This window comes from Bison bison, unplaced genomic scaffold, assembly GCF_000754665.1.
Source record: "Bison bison bison isolate TAMUID 2011002044 unplaced genomic scaffold, Bison_UMD1.0 scf7180017864172, whole genome shotgun sequence".
Lineage (NCBI taxonomy): Eukaryota > Metazoa > Chordata > Mammalia > Artiodactyla > Bovidae > Bison > Bison bison.
The window spans coordinates 3,813,515-3,831,603 of record NW_011494744.1 but is presented as its reverse complement, the minus strand read 5'-3'; the positions used below and the strand labels follow the sequence as shown (position 1 = coordinate 3,831,603).

The 18,089-nt window shown below is 41.8% G+C and overlaps 1 protein-coding gene and 1 pseudogene across 1 annotated transcript in view; both read right to left on the bottom strand.

Annotated features, from left to right (window-relative positions):
- LOC104990229 overlaps nucleotides 1–7,125 on the bottom strand; it is a 188,538-nt pseudogene extending 181,413 nt beyond the window's left edge.
- A 94-nt stretch (nucleotides 7,126–7,219) lies between these two features.
- HTR7 (5-hydroxytryptamine (serotonin) receptor 7, adenylate cyclase-coupled) overlaps nucleotides 7,220–18,089 on the bottom strand; it is a 97,461-nt gene continuing 86,591 nt past the window's right edge. Inside the window, exons 4-5 of the mRNA XM_010842223.1 lie at nucleotides 15,397–16,155; nucleotides 7,220–7,936 (exon numbers count right to left, since the gene is read on the bottom strand). Coding sequence (XP_010840525.1) covers nucleotides 7,894–7,936; nucleotides 15,397–16,155 — 802 coding nt within the window. The 3' untranslated portion in view covers nucleotides 7,220–7,893. The remainder of the gene's footprint in view (nucleotides 7,937–15,396; nucleotides 16,156–18,089) is intronic.

Sequence of the window (18,089 nt, the reverse complement as noted above, 5' to 3'; positions counted from 1 at the left end):
AGGCTCCCCCATCCCTGGGATTCTCCAGGCAAGAACACTGGAGTGGGTTGCCATTTCCTTCTCCAAGGCATGAAAGTGAAAAGTGAAAGTGAAGTCACTCAGTTGTGTCTGACTCTTAGCGACCCCATGGACTGCAGCCTACCAGGCTCCTCTGTCCATGGGATTTTCCAGGCAGGAGTACTGGAGTGGGGTGCCATTGCCTTCTCCGGAATAGATGTTAAATTTTATCAAATGTTTTTTGCATGCCTACTGAGATGATCATGTGCTTCCATCTTGTCTTTTGTTGATGGGATGTATCACACTGATTTATTTGTGTAGGCTGAACCATTTTTGCAACCCCTGGAATGAATCCAACTTGATTATGGTGTACGATCCTTTTTCTGTATTGTTGGATTCAATATGCTAAAATTTTGTTGAGGATTTTTACATCTAAATTCACCAAACCTATTGGCCTGTAATTTTCTTTTTTGTATTGTCTGTATGGTTTTGGTATCAGGGTGATGGTGGCTTTTAGAATGACTTTGGAAGTGTTTCCTCCACTCCAATCTTTTGAGATAGTTTGAGGATTAAGTGTTAAGTTCTTCCATTGAAAAGGAAACACTAATAAAGGAAATTGAAGATGATTCAAACAAATGGAAAGATATCCCATTCTCTTGGATTGGAAAAAGTAATATTGTTAAAATGACCATACTATGCAAAGCAATCCGTCACTCTAATGTGATCCCTATCAAGTCACCCAAGACACTTTTCACAAAACTAGAACAAATAATCCTAAAATTTATTCAGAATCACAAAGACTCAGAATTGCCAAAGCATTCTGTGGGGGGATGGAGGGAAGTTAGCGGCATAACCCTCCTAGATGTCAGACAATTCTACAAAATTATAGTAATCAAAACAGGGTGGTATTGGGGCTTCCCTGGTGGCTCAGTGGTAAAGACTCTGCCTGCCAATGCATAAAACACAGGTTCAGTCTCTGATCTGCGAGGATCCCACATGCCACAGAACAACTAAGCCCATGTGCCACAACTATTGAGCCTGTGCTCTAGAATCTGCGAGTGGCAACTACTGAGTCCATGTGCCGAAAGTACTGAAGCCATGTGTTCTGCAGCCTGTGCTTCAGAACAAACGAAGCCATCGCAATAAGAAGCCCGTGTACAACTAGAGAGAAGCCCCCATTCACGGAAACTAGAGAAAAGCCCACATGGCAATGAAGACCCTGCACAGCCAAAACAAAAAAAGTGTGGTACTGGCACTAAAAACTTAGAGATCAATGGAACAGAACAGAGAGCCCATAAACAAACTCATGGGGTTTGTAGGTGGTGCTATGGTAAAGAATCCGCTTGCCAATGCAGGAAATGCAAGACGCCGGTTGGATCCCTGGGTCAGGAAGATCCCCCAGAGGAGGAATCACAACCCCCTCCAGTGGAATTTCCTTGCCTGGAAAATTCCATAGACAGAGGAGCCTGGCTGGCTACAGTCCATGGGACCACAGTCAGACATGACTAAATGACTGAGCATACACTCACAAAGAAATCCATATACCCCTGGCCAATTAATCTTAGAGGCAAGAATATACAATGGAGAAAAGATTGTCTTTTCAGCAAGTAGTTTGGGAAAGCTGGACAGCTGCATGTAAATCAATGAAGTTAGAACACACCTTCACACCATGCACAAAATAATACATGACACCATAAAATTCCTAAAAGAGAACATAGGGAAAACATTCTTGTATATAAATCAATGCAATATTTTCTTAGTCTCTCAAGGCAAAATAAATAAAAACAAAAGTAAACAAATAGGGCCTAATCACACTTGAAAGCTTTTGCAAAGCAAAGGAAACCATCAACGAAAAGAAAAAAACAACCTACAGAGTGGGAGAAAATATTTGCAAATGATGCAAACTGACAAGGGGTTAATTTCCAAAACATACTAACAACTTAAACAATTTAATTTAAAACAAAGAAACAACCCAATCAAAAAATAGGCAGCAAACCTAAACATATTTCTCCAAAAAAGATATGCAGATGACCATGACATAAAAGCACATGAGAAGATGCTGTGTGTGTGTGTATGTTAGTCGCTCAGTTATGTCTGGCTCTTTGCAACCCCATCAACTGTAGCCCTCCAGGTGCCTCTGTCCATGGAATTTCCCAGGCAAGAATACTGGAATGGGTAGCTATTCCCTTCTCCAAGGGATCTTTCCAACCTAGGGATTGAACCCAAGTCTCTTGCATTGCAGACAGATTCTTCACCACCTGAGCCACCAGGAAAACCCAGAGAAGATGCAAAACATTGCTAATTATTAGAGAAATGCAAATCAAAACCACAATGAGGTATCATCTCACACCAGTCAGAATGGCCATCATCAAAAAGTGTACAAATAATAAATGCTAGAGAGAGTATAGAGAAAAGGGAGTTCCTACACTGTTGGTGGGAATGTAAATTGGTACAGCCTCTGTGGAGAACAGTATGGAGATTCCTTAAAGAACTTAAAAAAGATCGATTATATGACCCAGCAATAAGGATACACAAACCCAATGTTCATTGCAGTGCTGTTTATAATAGCTAAAGCATGGAACTTGCATCCATCAACAGATTAATGGATAAAGATTTGACACACAAACACACACACATACACACACACACATTAGCTTGGTGCAAAAGTAACTGGTTGTACATTGTTGAACTTTGCTGTTTGATATTGGAATACATTCTTAAATAAATGTCATTATGTTATACATTATTTTCATGAGCATTTCTCATTTTATGTTTTTTTGCTAATGAGTAATTACTTGCTGTTCATTTTATATTTATCTTACACGGTGGCTCAGAGGTTAAAGCATCTGCCTCCAATGTGGGAGACCCAGGTTCGATCCCTGGGTCGGGAAGATCCCCTGGAGAAGGAAATGGCAACCCACTCCAGTATTCTTGCCTGGAGAATCTCATGGACGGAAGAGCCTGGTAGGCTACAGTCCACAGGGTCGCAAAGAGTTGGACACGACTGAGAGACTTCACTTTCACTTTCACTATAGAAATGACATTAGACAAAAAGCCAATTCGAGTGATTTTTTAATTTCAGTTCAAAACGGGTCGTAAAAGAGCAGAGACAACTTGCAGCATCAACAATGCATTTGGCCCAGGAATTGCTAATGAATGACAGTGCAGTGGTAGTTTAAGAAGTTTTGTAAAGGAGACAAGAGCCTTGGAGATGTGGAGCATAGTGGTCAGCCATCAGAAGCTGACAAAGGCCAACTGAGAGCAATCATCAAAGCTGATCCTCCTACAACTACACGAGAAGTTGCCAGAAAACTCAACATCGACCATTCTACGGTCATTCAGCATTTGAAGCAAATTGGAAAGGTGACAAAGCTCGATTAAGCAGGTGCCTCATGAGATGACAGGGAATTTAAAAAATTGTTGTTTTGAAATATCATCTTCTTTTATTCTATGCAACAACAATGAGCCATTTCTCAATGGGATTGTGACATGCAACAAAAAGTTGATTTTATATGACAACCAGCCATGACCAGCTCAGTGGTAAGACTGAGAAGAAGCTCCCAAGCGCTTCCCAAAGTCAAACTTGCACCAAAAAATAGGTCATGGTCACTGTTTGGTTGTCTGCTGCTGGTCTTATCCACTACACCTTTCTGAATCCCAGCAAAACCATTTCATCTGAGAAGTATGCTCAGCAAATCGATGAGATGCACTGAAAACCGCAAAGCCTGCAGCCAGCATTGGTCAACAGAAAGGGCTCAGTTCTTCTCCACAACAATGCCCGATTGCACATCACACAACCAACGCTTCAAAAGCTGAAAGAACTGGGCTACAAAGTTTTGCCTCATCTGCCATACTCACCTGACCTCTCACCCACCAACTACAACTCCTTCAAGTATCTCACAACTGTTTGCAGGGAAAATGTGTCCACAACCCGCAGGAGGCAGAAAATGCTTTCCAAGAGTTCATCAAATCCTGAGGCATGGATTTTTACATTACAGGAATAAACAAACTTCTTTCTCATCAGCAAAAATATGTTGATTGTAGTGGTTCCTGTTTTGATTAATAAAGAGGTGCCTGAGCCTAGTTATAATGATTTAAAATTCATGGTCTGAAACTGCAATAACTTCTGTACCAACCTAATACACACACACTACATTATCACTCAGCCATAGAAAGAATTTGCAGTAACCTGGGTGAACTGAGAGAGTATCATACCAAGTGAAATAAATCAAAGAAAGACAAATTTTATATGATACCACTTACATGTTAATCTAAGAAATATTACAAATGAATCCATTTCTAAAACAAACAGACTCAGACACAGAAAAGAAACTACGGTTATCAAAAGGGAAAGGGATGGGGGAGATGAATAAATTAGAGGAGTATGAGATAAACAGATAAACACCACTATATATAAGATAAATAACCAACAACAATTTACTATATATTATAAGGAATGATATTTAATATCTTATATAATAAGTTATAATGGAAATAAGTTGAAAATATATATATAACTGAATCACATTATTGTAAACGTGAAACTAACATAAAATTATAAATCAACTATACTTCAATTTAAAAAAAGAAATATTTTTTGCCTTCTATACAAGTTCCAAGCATGGTGCTTGGTGCTGGGAATATTGGTTAAAAAAAAAAAAAAAAAAGACGCGGTTCATGCCCTTGAAGAATTACTAAACAATGAGAAAACATACATAAAATCAATAATTGAGAACAGAAAGAAAAAATTCCAGGCAGAGGAGGAAAACATGTGTGAAGATACTCAGATAGGGAGGAGCATGGACTGTTTTTAAAAATTCAATAGATTCGTAAACATTTCTATCCATTGAATGAGAACTCCCAGGACAACTGAAACGCTAAAAGGAAAATTCTCATCATCCCCAGATGCCATTCAGACATTATTATATTTGTTGTTATTGTTGTTTAGTCACTAAGTCACGTCAGACTCTCTTGTGACCCCATGGTCTGTAGCCCGCTGTAGCTCTCTGTAGTTGGCTGTCCATGAAATTCTTCAGGCAAGAATACCAGCGTGGGTTGCCATTTCCTTTTCCAGAGGATGTTCCCAACCAGGGGTCAAACCTGCGTCTCCGGCAGAGACTGAACGTGCGTCTGTTACACTGGTAGGCAGACTCTTTACCACTGAGCCACCAGGAAAAACTATTATTACCGCAATGCATAAACTGTTTGAAAAATTGCCTGAATTTTCTATTTGTCTTGCTGAGGTAATGTCTATAATCGATGAATCTAATAAAATTACATGAAAATATGATCATCAGAAGCATTTACAGGCATCTCAGGCACGTGACACCACGGTAAATGCTTTAAGAATTTATGAAACAGTTTCCAGAAAACCTAGGTTCTATGAGTGCCCCCTGTTTAATATTTACAAAATAAAATCAAACACTAAGGCAACAGTCACTAAGTTACTTCTTACAAGTAGGCCACTTCTCAAGTTATCATTTCCCAATATTCGGTCTTACCAGAAAATAACTGATACCCTAGAGTCAGAAGAGAGATTTGTTATAACAGTCATGGTTGCTGAATCGTCCAAAAATACATATAAAATGTTTAAGTGATTTTCCCAATTCTTAGTTAAAAGCTGTACCTTTGGTACAAATTACATCATAGATGAAATAGTATAAATTGTTTGACATTTTTTCTCATTCTCTCCCAGCTTCTACTTTTTCTTTTCCTTTGGCTGCTAGGCATGGAGAGTACAGTATCCAGTGACAAGCCACTGTAACTAGGATGAGGCAGAGAGTGCAAGTCAGGCAGGATAAAGAACCAATTTTAATAACTAAGGTCCTAATAAAAAAAATTAAACACCTATGAAAACCTGAATCAATCCAGTTAACCATAAGGCCCTGACTTAAACTACAGGAAAGAAACACGTCGCTCCTTAAAAATCTCTATTGTGCTTACTATACAACACGGTGACAAGCTGAGAAAAGTCTGCCTTCTGATGTAAATTCCTCAAAAGTAAGGACTTGTTTTACCACCCTGGTTCCCTCAATGTCCCCAGTGCTGAATGCAGCGGGAGCCTAACAAATGCTTATTAATCAAATCAAGGAATGAACGGTCACTATTTTTAAAAAGTTACAAAAAGGATGCAATTAAGTACAGAACTACCTTAGCTACCTGTTAGGATTGCAGCAAATACATAAAGTCTGCCATTGTGTTAGTCTACATAGAGTGACATTTGTAACATCAGACCATCAATTAAAAGTCATTATTTAAGTTGCTTTATTACAGCTACAAATAAACTTTATTTGATGTAATGTAATAAAACATTTTCAAATTTAACAACATTTACCTGACCAGGACGAATCAGTTAAATTATGGATATAAGTATATACAGTTACTTCAGCAAATCCGCGGTTCAGGAATTGGTACAAGCTTTATCAGAAAGGACAGTGCCCACCTCCCCTTTCAAAGAGGCAGACCCTTCCTTGTGTGTGATAAGAAGCGAAGTCAGTGAAAGTTGGAAGAAATCTGCCATCCATGCTGGAATTCCACATTATCCTGTGAGAAAACAGCTACACATATTGCAGGAAAATAATATTCTCTTTCCATTCTCTCTTGTCAAATGAAGGTTTGCATTCATTTCGTCCCCTTAGAGGTACTCTTCTCTGATCTACTTTCTGTCTCCCTAACTCATAATATTACATAGAACCATTAAAAAAAATCCCAGGTACAAAGGGAACTTTTCCATGTCCTGACCTGCCCTGAATATCTACCACTTTGGGAAGGACAGGGGACGAGAACAGAATTGACCAGGCACACATGTGATTTCAGATACAGAGAACACAAATACCAACCCTCTAGAAGGAACAGAATGGTACTACAGAGGCTTCCCAGCACCGCCCCACGTGACCGCCGGGGCACACATACACCGCTGCTCAATGAGAATTAGCACAAGGACGCTCCATCTCCAAAAGCATCACGGCCTTGCATGGAAACCCCACTGTTACCATCCTTTCTCCCCCAAACCTCAGAGTTAGCAGCCAGCCCGCAGGCCCACAGCACCGAGGTGTAAAGGACAGTCACAAGTTCTGTGCCAACCATCATGTTCATGTCCAGGGCAGGGAGGCAGCTCTCGCTCTCCATCCAGGGAAAACTCCTCACAGGAGGAATGCCCCTCCCTTCTCAGGAGCCCCCAGAAGAAGAGTGAGCGTGATTTAAAAAAAAAAAAAGCTTTATTCAGGTTTTAAGATTCTCTCCATCCTGAGCTCTGTTCCTGAGTTACTCCAGAACGAGAAGCGAGTTAACAAAGAAAGGAGGCTGGTGGGGACATCACAGGGACCCTGCAAAAAAGCCAAACTGTTTGACAGAAGCTTTGAACAGACACTGCTCTGGGAGATCATTTGTAGTGGCTGATGACAGGGTTCTGTTTTCTAATGTGGACATGCAGTGTATTCATCACTAGGCTTACTACAGTGGGCTGAGGAAAACACCCTCTGTCCCACAGCAAAATACATCTGTCTCATGAATGATTCCTGAATATTCACCACAAGGCCTAGACTCAACAGCCTGAGAAGTGTGCACAGGAACTTCTTCACTTGCACAGACTTGAACAGAAGCAAAGCACCAGAAACTGTGTTCTTTCTGGAACTCAGTTCTGTGTGTGCGCTTACAGCTGAGCCGATCAGGCCATTTTCACGTGCACACAATAGCACGGATCCACAGAAAACAAGGAGAGGTCACCATCCCTCTCACGATACACTCTGAACAGTGGATATACTTTGCTGGTCATGTCTTAGCCATCCCAAGAAAGGACAGACGCCGCATTCCATTCCGAAGTCTCAGCAAATGATTGCGTTCTGTTTCCACCTCTGTCTTGCCTTGTTTATTTCATCTCCATTATTCTGCTTTTGATCATGAATCATGACTTTTTTTTCTACAGTAGTCAGAGTTTTGTCTACAGAGAGAGAGAGAGGGAGAGAGAAAGAGGACGCAAGAAAATGATTTAGCAGAACTGTCATTGTGAGTTGTTTTGTGGTGGGTGGATTTAATTCTTACAGCATTTGATAATTTGAATTATTTGTGGTTTCTAAGGGGATATGAGCATCTAAGGGGGAAGAAAAAGTGCTATGACTTTTGTCGTACATTTCATAACATCTACAAGTTGCAGAGGCCTTAATATATTTGCAAATCAGCTCCAGATAACCCATTTAGGAGTTCACTTTTATAATACAGCCCCAAATGGCTCTATTCTCAATAATCCTTTCAAAATACTACTGCACTTGCTGTACCCGAAAAGAATAATGGTAACTGCAATGGGAAGTGTCCTCCCCTTCAAACTTAGAAGGATGCATTACAGTAAACCCTGTGTGTAGAGGCCGAGAAGCCCCTCCTTCCTAGCTTCCTTCCTCCCAGGTTGACAGAAATGGCGTGAGTCAGGAGAAGTCTTGGCCAACAGCTGAAGAAAAGTCCCTTTCTCCTTAGTGCAGAGCCAAATCCCTCTAGATAAACGCCTCTAACTCAGTACCTTCACAAGACGTCTCAACTTACCAAACTACATCTCCGTGCTTGAGAGCTGGGTCTAAGAGGGTTCGGGGCCTCTGCCTCCCCGTCCCATTGAAAGTGCCTCCTCACCTGGCTGTCAAGACTTGATGAGTGAGTCTCCCTGGTGACAGGATCAGTTTCTCCGTAAGACACCAACTCAATTTGTTCCTCACCCCCACCACGGTGCCTGAGGGGAAGCACCGTGCTCCGGCTTTGACCCCCGGCTCCAGGCTGCTGGGTAGCTAGGAAAAGGCACTGAGAAGAGGCTGTGTCCCCTCCAGGGCTCCACACTTACTCTTGTCCCAGGGCCTCTGCCTCCTCCCCATAGAGGAGACTGCAGTTCCCCTGAGGCTCACAGCGGCTCATGAGCTTTACTGAATGCCACCAGGCTCCAGCACCATCTCTGAAGCTCCGCTTTCCTCACAACCTACCTGTTAGTTTCCAAATGTCCAGACATCCTTGGTCTCTTTCGTAGTCTGAATGCCCACCTTCCTCGGGCAGGCCTCATCACTTTTACGTTGGTCTCCTACCCATTTCCCTTCTCCTACTGTGAACTCCTATTTATCCAGTAGATCTTTTCTCACTCCGGCTCAAAAACCTTCATTTCTCTCCCTGCCCACGTTGCCCATATGCCCTCCAAGTTGACCCCAATCTACCCAGCTTCCAGGTCCTACTGAAGACACAGCCAAGGGTCTTACTGTGTCTCTGTCCACTTCTAAGTCCCTCTGTCCATACTGTCCCCTCTTCTCGGAGTAGCCCCCAACCCACCTCCACCCCTGCCATCCCTTAATCCTACTCTTTATTCAAGACCCACCCCAAAGATCACCTCCTTCATGATGATATTCCCTTCATCATGGATACTTTCTTCCTAAGACATCCCCCTGAGGCTTATTTTTCTTGTAGACATGTTTATACTACTTGATTTTATCTCGTGCTGTGTGTATTTACTGTCTACTAAGAAAACAAACAAAAATATTAGAAAGAAGCAAGTGAGGTCAATTGCCTGCCTTTCTTACTTTAAAGAGATGCTGCAAAGTTAAAATGTAGGCAAGTACAAAGCGGGAAGTGAACAAGTTATTATTAGTACTAATTGATGATTTAATAAAAATAAAGAGCTGAATTCCAGCTAGTCAATGATGAGGAAAATACTACTCAGGGGAAAGAAAATTAATGAAACAACCAACTTTTTGTTTGGCTTTGTCTTTAAGATAACATCCTACCACAGACATCCAGGGTTTCAAGAGCCGTGATGTATCTTCCCAATTTTCAACAGGACCCATTTCATCTTATTTTTTTATAATCACTCCTAAGTGATTCAAATCACTCCTAAGTGATTCCTTGCCCATAAAGACAAGGCAGATTCACTCTGAATTCCTAAGCTTCAGTACTCACCATTCAGCATTCAGGACAAGAACTCAAGATGACTCTGCTATAACTGCAATGGTTAGGGACTGTAAGAGTCTCTTTGCTAGGAAGAAGGGAGAAGGGAAGGCAGAGCTACTTGAAAATAATATCATGAAATTTTTTTACACGGAAGTATTTTAGAAATTGCTGTTCAATATTGTTCACAGTAATGGTGTTGAAGAACAAAAGTCATCCAAATGTGACACTTAAAAGCCATTTCGCTTTTTGGCAATTCAAAGCAAATCCATAAATAAAGTCATCAAATTAAAAAAAAAAAAGTCCCTGCTTCTATCACATTATCACATTTGGTTTTATATTATCAGTATTTGAATACTTGTGAAAAGGTGACAAAGACTGTAATTTAGGGTAGTACATTATAATTACCAGTGAAGTATTTATAGCCTTTTCCCTCTATTCACTCCCTAGCCAAGGAAGACTCCCGAGTGCCTGCCAGACTCCTGAGCCTCTCGTTATGCAGATCAAAAAAATGGGGAAATATTTGGAAGTAGCAATACACAGGCTAGTAGATTGTTTATACAGGAAAGGAGGAAAACTATTATATAGGAGGAAAAAAGAAAGCCAAGAAGATGGAGTAGATTGTTTATACAGGAAAGGAGGAAAACTATTATATAGGAGGAAAAAAGAAAGCCAAGAAGATGGAGTTGGGGCAAAAGTAAAAGAGACTAGAACCTAAGCAGCCAGGGGAGGGGGGGTGGTGGAAAGAGGGCTGGAGAGATTGGAAGGAGCAGCCCAGAGTCTCTAGGTTGGCCAAGAAATGTGTGTGCTAGAAAGACAGGGAGGGGGAACAAAGGCTTGTAAGATTTGCTGTGAGCTATGGACTGGATGCCAGATCATTATTCCAGAGACTCGAGTAGAGTTAGAGTTGATTTGGGTTCTCCAGCTGGTGTTTACTTGAATGCGGCTGTGCAGAGCATGGACCATAGGGAGAGTTCTGGTCACTAGTCATTTACTAGCCACCACTCCCACCACGTCTACAGCCACCCCGCCCACTGGCTCTGTGAGCTTCCAGAGGCAAGGACTGTCGCTCATTTGTCCTTCTATCACTGCCATGCCTGGTGCCATGCCTTGTACACAACAGGCTCTCAAATATTTCTGGAGAAAACAAGCCAATGAAGAGATGCCTCAATTCCAACCTCTACCTTCTAATTCATTCCACATGATACCACCAAATCAGTCTCATGGTTTTGGTGACTCCGTTTTCCTTACTTGCAGAGATTTGGCCAATGGCTTCCTTCTGCCCACAGGAGGATTTCTGAACCTTAGCATTATGGACATTTTGGGCTGGGTAATTATTTGCTGTGGGGGCTGCCTGAGTAAGATAGGATGTTTAGCAGCATCCTCAGCCTCTACCCACCAGATGCTAGGAGGTCTTCCCCTTCCCTATCTGAGACAACCAGAAACATCTTCAGACATTGTCAAATGTCCCTGGAGTGCAAATTAACCCTGGTTGAGAACCATTTGCCTACACAAAAAAATCCCTAAAATTTCTGGGGCTAGAATGGAAGATCCTTCATAATTTAATTTATTTGATCTTTCCATTATGATCTCTAAATCTCCCCTACAACAATGCTTCAGTCAGCCTGTCCCTTGCATAAAGTCTCACACTGACACCTCTATAAGAAATGTCCCCTTCATGAGGAATGTCATCTCTAGTCTCCTGTAGACATAAATGCTTTGACCCTGATAGTCATACTTGAGCCCATATCCTTTAGGAAGTATTCCCTGGTCAGAGGTAAGGAAATCACTGAGTTATTTTCCTCTCCTTTGAATCTTATAGCTTTTCCTGTCTCCAACTTTCCTTGTGTTCTCAACACAAAAAGAGTAAATGAGCTTGTGTGTGTGTTTACATATAGTCTGTACGATAGAAATACATGCGCTATGGCAAGAAAGACATCGTATGTTTTCTGTATCCTCCTCAATGCTTGACACAGTTATAAACAAGAATTCAAAAATGAGTCCTCCCACATTGGAAGGGAAAAGAAAACTGCCTGCCATAGAATTTTTTAAGTAGCAGCTATTCCAACTAATTAGAAATCTCCTAGAGTTAATGAATACTTAGGTCCATCATCCCAAATAATTTTAACATTCCATAATTCTAAATAAAATCAATAATTAAACATTTAAACAGAAAGAGATATAATGAGGACACAATCATTTTCTGAGACCAGGGGAGACCAAACTATGACTTGTAGGCCAAACCCAAATTGCCACCTGTTTTTGCAAATAAAGTTTTATTTGTATACCACCATATTCATTTGGTTACTTGTGTCTAGGACTTGTTGCTCACTACAAAGACAGAAATAAGTATTTTCAGTGGAGACCATATGGCTAGAAAAACTTAAAATATTCACCATCTGGCCCTTCAAAGTGAAAGTTTGCTGATCCTTGTCTTAGATTAACAGGAAAACTAATACCTAAGACTCCACACTAGCTAAAGATGCAAAGGCAAATACCTTTTGATGTTATGTTAGCTGATTTAAATACTTTTATAAAAGTCATAGCAGCATGGAAGTTAAAAATACATTTGAACACAGATGTCCTGCACTCAAATGCAGCTCCCCATGTACACTTTGAAAAATTATTTGACCTCCCCAACAGAATGAAGATAAAGGAAACCAACCTCCCAGAAGGCTTTAAGAATTTAAATGCCATAACTCACATGGAGTGCTTAGAAGAATATCTGAGAGTGAATCATCAATAAATGTGGGTAACTATTATTTTAAACTGAAAAACCTATTTGTATGATGTTTGAAAAATTAGCATTTTTTTGAATTATGTGTGGATTATTAGCTAAAGTAATCGATAAAATTATCCCCGAGTTCTTTGACTGTGTAGAAGGAAAACTAACACAGTGGTGTTTTCTAGTTCAGCACCTCAGCGGTTCTTTCCTAGTTTCTACACTGGCTGCTTAACTGGACCCCCTGCCATCAGTCTTTTTATTTTATCTGCCCTTCCCACTGCTGCCAGAGAGACTTTCTTCAAACACACCTTTCAGCATGTTACTCCTGGGAACTGAAACCAACACGCTTTCCAGCTCCTGCGCTGAACAATTCTGGAGCCAGGCAAAAGAACCCAGTACTTGTTACAGGAAAGAGTTGCTTCTAAAACATAAGACTGCACACCAACTGAACCAGCTTACTCCTCAAGACTGACAGTTTGCTCATTAAAAGTGGTTTCAAGGTCCTCACTCAGCTGTACCCACCAATCCAAAGTTATCACAAATAAACTCTGCCCAGTCCTCACTTCTCTGCCCTAGCACTACCCAGCCCAAGCTCCCAAACTCTATCAATAACATTTGTTATGTCCTCATCAGAGAAATGACCAAGACTCCGTCAAGGAGGTGTCCTCTTAAACTGCAGTAAGTCTAATAAACTTAACTTACTCCTATTAATGGGTTTTTCTAAACATCTTCTTAGTGAACTAATGGTTAAAACCCCTAGCTCAAAACATCCACAAGCTCATTGCTACTATAGACTGAAGTCATCTGACAAGTAGTGCTACCCATGTGTTAAGAGCACATGCATTGGGCTGATTCATACCATACCTACCACTCGGACTATGTAATCTTAGGCTGCTAGTTTATGTCCCAAGCCTGTTATTCCTCTGAAAACTGGGGGTGCCAGAAGCAACTAGTTTACAGGTAGAATGATAAACACCCTGATAGCATCTGGTAGGTACTCAACAATTGTTAAAAATTATTACTTGGATTATCTATTACGTGTCAGGCACAAGATTCTACAAACAGAAATTTGGCTAAGACATGGCTCTTTCCCTGAAGGAATTTAGAACTTGGTCCTGGTGGATAAGCACTAGAGGTTGATTCAGTAAGAATCTTATAAACCTGGAAAGATCCTTGGGAATATAGGTCGCTCATTGCATATATTCTGAAACCAAAAGACTGTATTCTTTTATAATGAAATTTTATTTATTTTTTGATGCAACATGGGGAATTTCCCCAACCAGGAATCAAACCTGTGTCCCCTCCAACAGAAGTTCAGAGTCTTAACCACTGGACCATCAGGGAAGTCCTTGTATTCTTTCAAAAAAGAAAATCTAACTTTTTATTATGAACAAGTTCTTATATACAAAACAGGGTATAGAATAGAAGTAAAAATAAATACCTGTGAAGCTATTTCACAGCTCAAGAATTAGCATATCTGTAGTCTTACAACTTTGAGTTCCTAGGACAGGAAATGATGATCTCTGGTTTCCCTTATCCATATTAGGGAGATGTTTCTGCCTCCTTCATCCTGGTGATGAGTTAGAGAACAAGCTGAGTTCCTTGAGGTTTTCAGAGTCGTCTGGTGTGTATCCTAGTTGGGAGCTCTGGAGTCTACCATAACCCATGAGGGTACTTTGGGACCCTGTTCCCCTGAGATAGCTGAGAGCACAGAGGTCTCCTTGGCCACCTTGATTACACATAAAAGCAGTCTAGTATATGGACAGCATCTGGAGGTAAGATTCACATGATGTGGGATCTAGACCCAGAGGTACCACTAATCACTGCATGATAGCTCACTCGCCATGACCCAGTTATGTCTTCTGTCAAAGGAAGGGACTGGCCACAATGACTGGGAGGGTCCTTCTCAGCTACAGTGGTCCAGGGTTCTCTGGCCAATTCCAAAGAACAAGGTTCAGTGAAGAGGGACACCTCTTGTCTCACATTCAACACTGATCTATTCTCTAACCAGCACCTTCTATTTCTTCAATCTAGTTTATTTCCCCTCAGTTTTCAAATATGAAAATGTCTCCTCTACCTCAAATTTAAAACAAGATCTTCATTGGACCTGATGACTTTGCTATGCTGTCTCCTTCCTTCTTTACAATACCAAATTAATCCACGTGTGTGTTATATTTCCTTACCACCATTGGCTCTTTGCGGTCCTTTTCCAGATTCCAACGTCCTATTGTAATTGCTTCTTAAAAAGTCACTAATTGCTTCCTAGACAAACTCAACAACTCTCTATCAGTTCCCAACTCCTAAAGCTGGGTCGCACTTTCTGAAAACTCTATCTATCAAGACTTTGCCCCACCCTGGCATTCCCCTACACTAACCACTCCCTACTGCCTCAGACTACTTCTTTTCTCTTTACCAGATGTAAGAGTAATAGCAACTAAAATGATATTGTTACAAGAATTAGAGCTATAAGGACCTAAGGTGAATGTTATTTTCAGAGAAAGGAGGAAAAACATCACCTTCCTTGTCAGCCATGGCATCAATTGCGATTCATCAGCAAATCAGTCTCTTCTTCCAATCCAACTGAATACCTATCTTTGGCTTTTGGAACTCTATGGGGTGGAAGACTACAGTATTCTGGACTCAAATCTGATACACTTGGGAGAAAATAAGCTTGCTACTGGTTCTGGAAGCTTTCTGCCATGTGCTTCAGAAAGGAGGTCCATGAAAGGGTTGGGGGGATAGAAGGGAACAGTGATAAATGACCTTACAGCACAAGCTCAGGTCTCTCGGGCCTCTCGGCGAGCTTCAGGGCCTCATGCATGCCTGCGGCCGAGAGTTTCCGGTTGATATTCCGGTACTGGCATTGGAGCAGGCTGCGGTAGGTGGTCCTCAGGTCCCGGTTGAAGAAGGCATATATAAAGGGGTTAATGAGAGAGTTTGCATAGCCCAGCCACAGACATGTCCTCTCCACCCACAGTGGGATGCAGCTGCAGGCGATGCCGCAGATGAAGGGCCTGGCGGTCGAGAGGAGGAAAAACGGCAGCCAGCACATGGTGAAGGCCCCGACGATGATGCCCAGCGTGGTGGCTGCTTTCTGCTCCCTCTTAAAGATGGAGATGTTTTTCCTTTCGTGTTTGAGAAGTCTCGAAAGGTTTGCACACTCCTCTACCTCCTTCTGGAGCTTCACCATGCCGTTGAGGGAGATGACGCTGTCGGGCTCCTCCGGCCGGGGGAAGCCAGGGAACTTGTGCTTGGCGGCGCTCTTCCTGGCGGCTTTGTAAATCTGGTAGTACATGAAAAGCATGACGGACATGGGGATATAAAACGCCACTGCGGTGGAGTAAATCGTGTAGCCGAAGTCCTGGCTGATCAAGCACACCTTGCCATCGTTGACGTTCTGAGCCCAGCCAAAGAGCGGCGGTAAAGTGATGGAGGCGGACAGAAGCCAGACGGAGAGGATCATCTTGGCCATGCACTTCCCGTTCTGCCTCACAGGGTACGTCAGCGGCCTCGTGATACCAAGGTACCTGGGAGAGAAGTGGGAAGAGAACACATGACTGCCATGATCACAGCTGATCGACTGGGGAGTACCACTAGGCTATGAACCCAGGAGCTCCCTTCCTTACAGTCCCTTCTAGGCAGGCATCTGTCTTCCCATTTCACAGAAAGGTAAACTAAGGCTCTGAGAGGCTGTGTATTTTATTCCAGGTCACACAGCCAGCCAAAGGCACTGCCAGCAGTCAGTCTGAGCCCTCTGCCTGTAATGCTGGGCCATGCTCTTTTTATACCTTGCAGCCTCTCACAGTCTGTGTGGTCAAGGACCAAAGACTCAACATCTGCCTTCGCCCCATGACTGCTGCCACTGAAATCAGTCAGGAACAAAATGTCAAGCCTGGTGGGATGTTGCGATACACTCTCACAGGCTAGCCAAGGTCTACCACACTCAGAGATTATTCACCCACTGATCTCCACTGTCTGAATTCAGACCAGCTCTGAATTCATTTTCACTTCCCCTTTGCACTGAAATGAAAGCACTTCTCTAAGATCACAGAGATCTGTGAGATATTTAGGAAATCCTAGGGTTTGGGAATGGAAAGTAGCAAGTGATCATTTTTTTTTTATCCCCAGAAAAATTCTCACACAAGAGTAATGTCCTAGGAGCAATCATTAGAAAATAAAAACAGCCTGCCTTGTCTTTCCAGTTCTAAGGAGGATCACAAGGAAAAGCGTAATTCTGAAAAATATGAGACAAACCCAACATTTCCTCTGTGCTTAGTTCTATAGAGAATAAATATTTCTGTGTGTCTGTTATCAAGGATTTATAATGCAAGAGAGACTAAGCAAACAGGGAAAACATAGTCAGCAAGATGTTCTGCCAAATGCTTGGTAGCTTTCAGCTTTCCAAACCTGTTTTCTTCTCTATATTTAATGGTCTTAGCTTCTATTTGAGAAGGGATTCAAAGAGCACTTGATAAGCCAAGATAGGTAAAGTCTGGCCATTCTGTTGGTTTTTTCATATATATATATATATATGACATATTCTTGAAACATCAAAAGGAAAGGTACAGAGAATGACCAACTTACCAACATGTTATTTCTTGAAAGTCTGTCACTTGACGGGTTGGAGTTTAAAAAATAATCGTTTTTGTGCTAGAAATACCCTCACACATTATGCTTGAATTATCTCACAAAAGTCACTTTCATAATAAAAATTAGCATCAATGCAACACTTGCAATAACGTAAAATTGAACTATAGTAACAAAAAAAAAAGCAGCAGCAGCCAGATTTGCTTATTCAGTGACAATATTCATTCATTCATCCCTTTAACAAATATCAACAGAGTTCCTTCTATATGCCAGGTGCCATTTTAAACGCTGGAAATATGAAACCAATGAAAGAGACACAAACCTTGAATGCAGGCACATGGGGAAATCCTGCAGGGGTGAACGGGACTACTGAGCTTGTGGTCATGGTAAAGTGACCCCTGACCCCTCCCCCCAAGCATGCAGGTGTCAGTGGGACCAATTCTTCATCCTCACTCCTGCCTTCCTTTGTCCACAATAAAGCTAGCCCATGAGCACAATCTCTAGGGTTTTCAGCTGTAACTAGGATTGTGTTTTGCCTCCCAGATAGAATGAAGGATGAGAAGGAAAGGGGTTTTCCTGAGAACTCAACAGTGAGAGCTGAAAAGGGAGGGAAAAGAGAAAGGAGGAGGAAAGGAGGAAGATCAAGAGTAGGTTAGTGTGAAGTAGCTTTGGCCTGGAGAAGGCACTGGCAACCCACTCCAGTACTCTTGCCTGGAAAATCCCATGGACGGAGGAGCCTGGTGGGCTGCAGTCCACGGGGTCACTGAGAGTCGGACACGACTGAGCGAATTCCCTTTCACTTTTCACTTTCATGCATTGGAGAAGGAAATGGCAACCCACTCCAGTGTATGAAAGTGAAAAGTGAAAGTGAAGT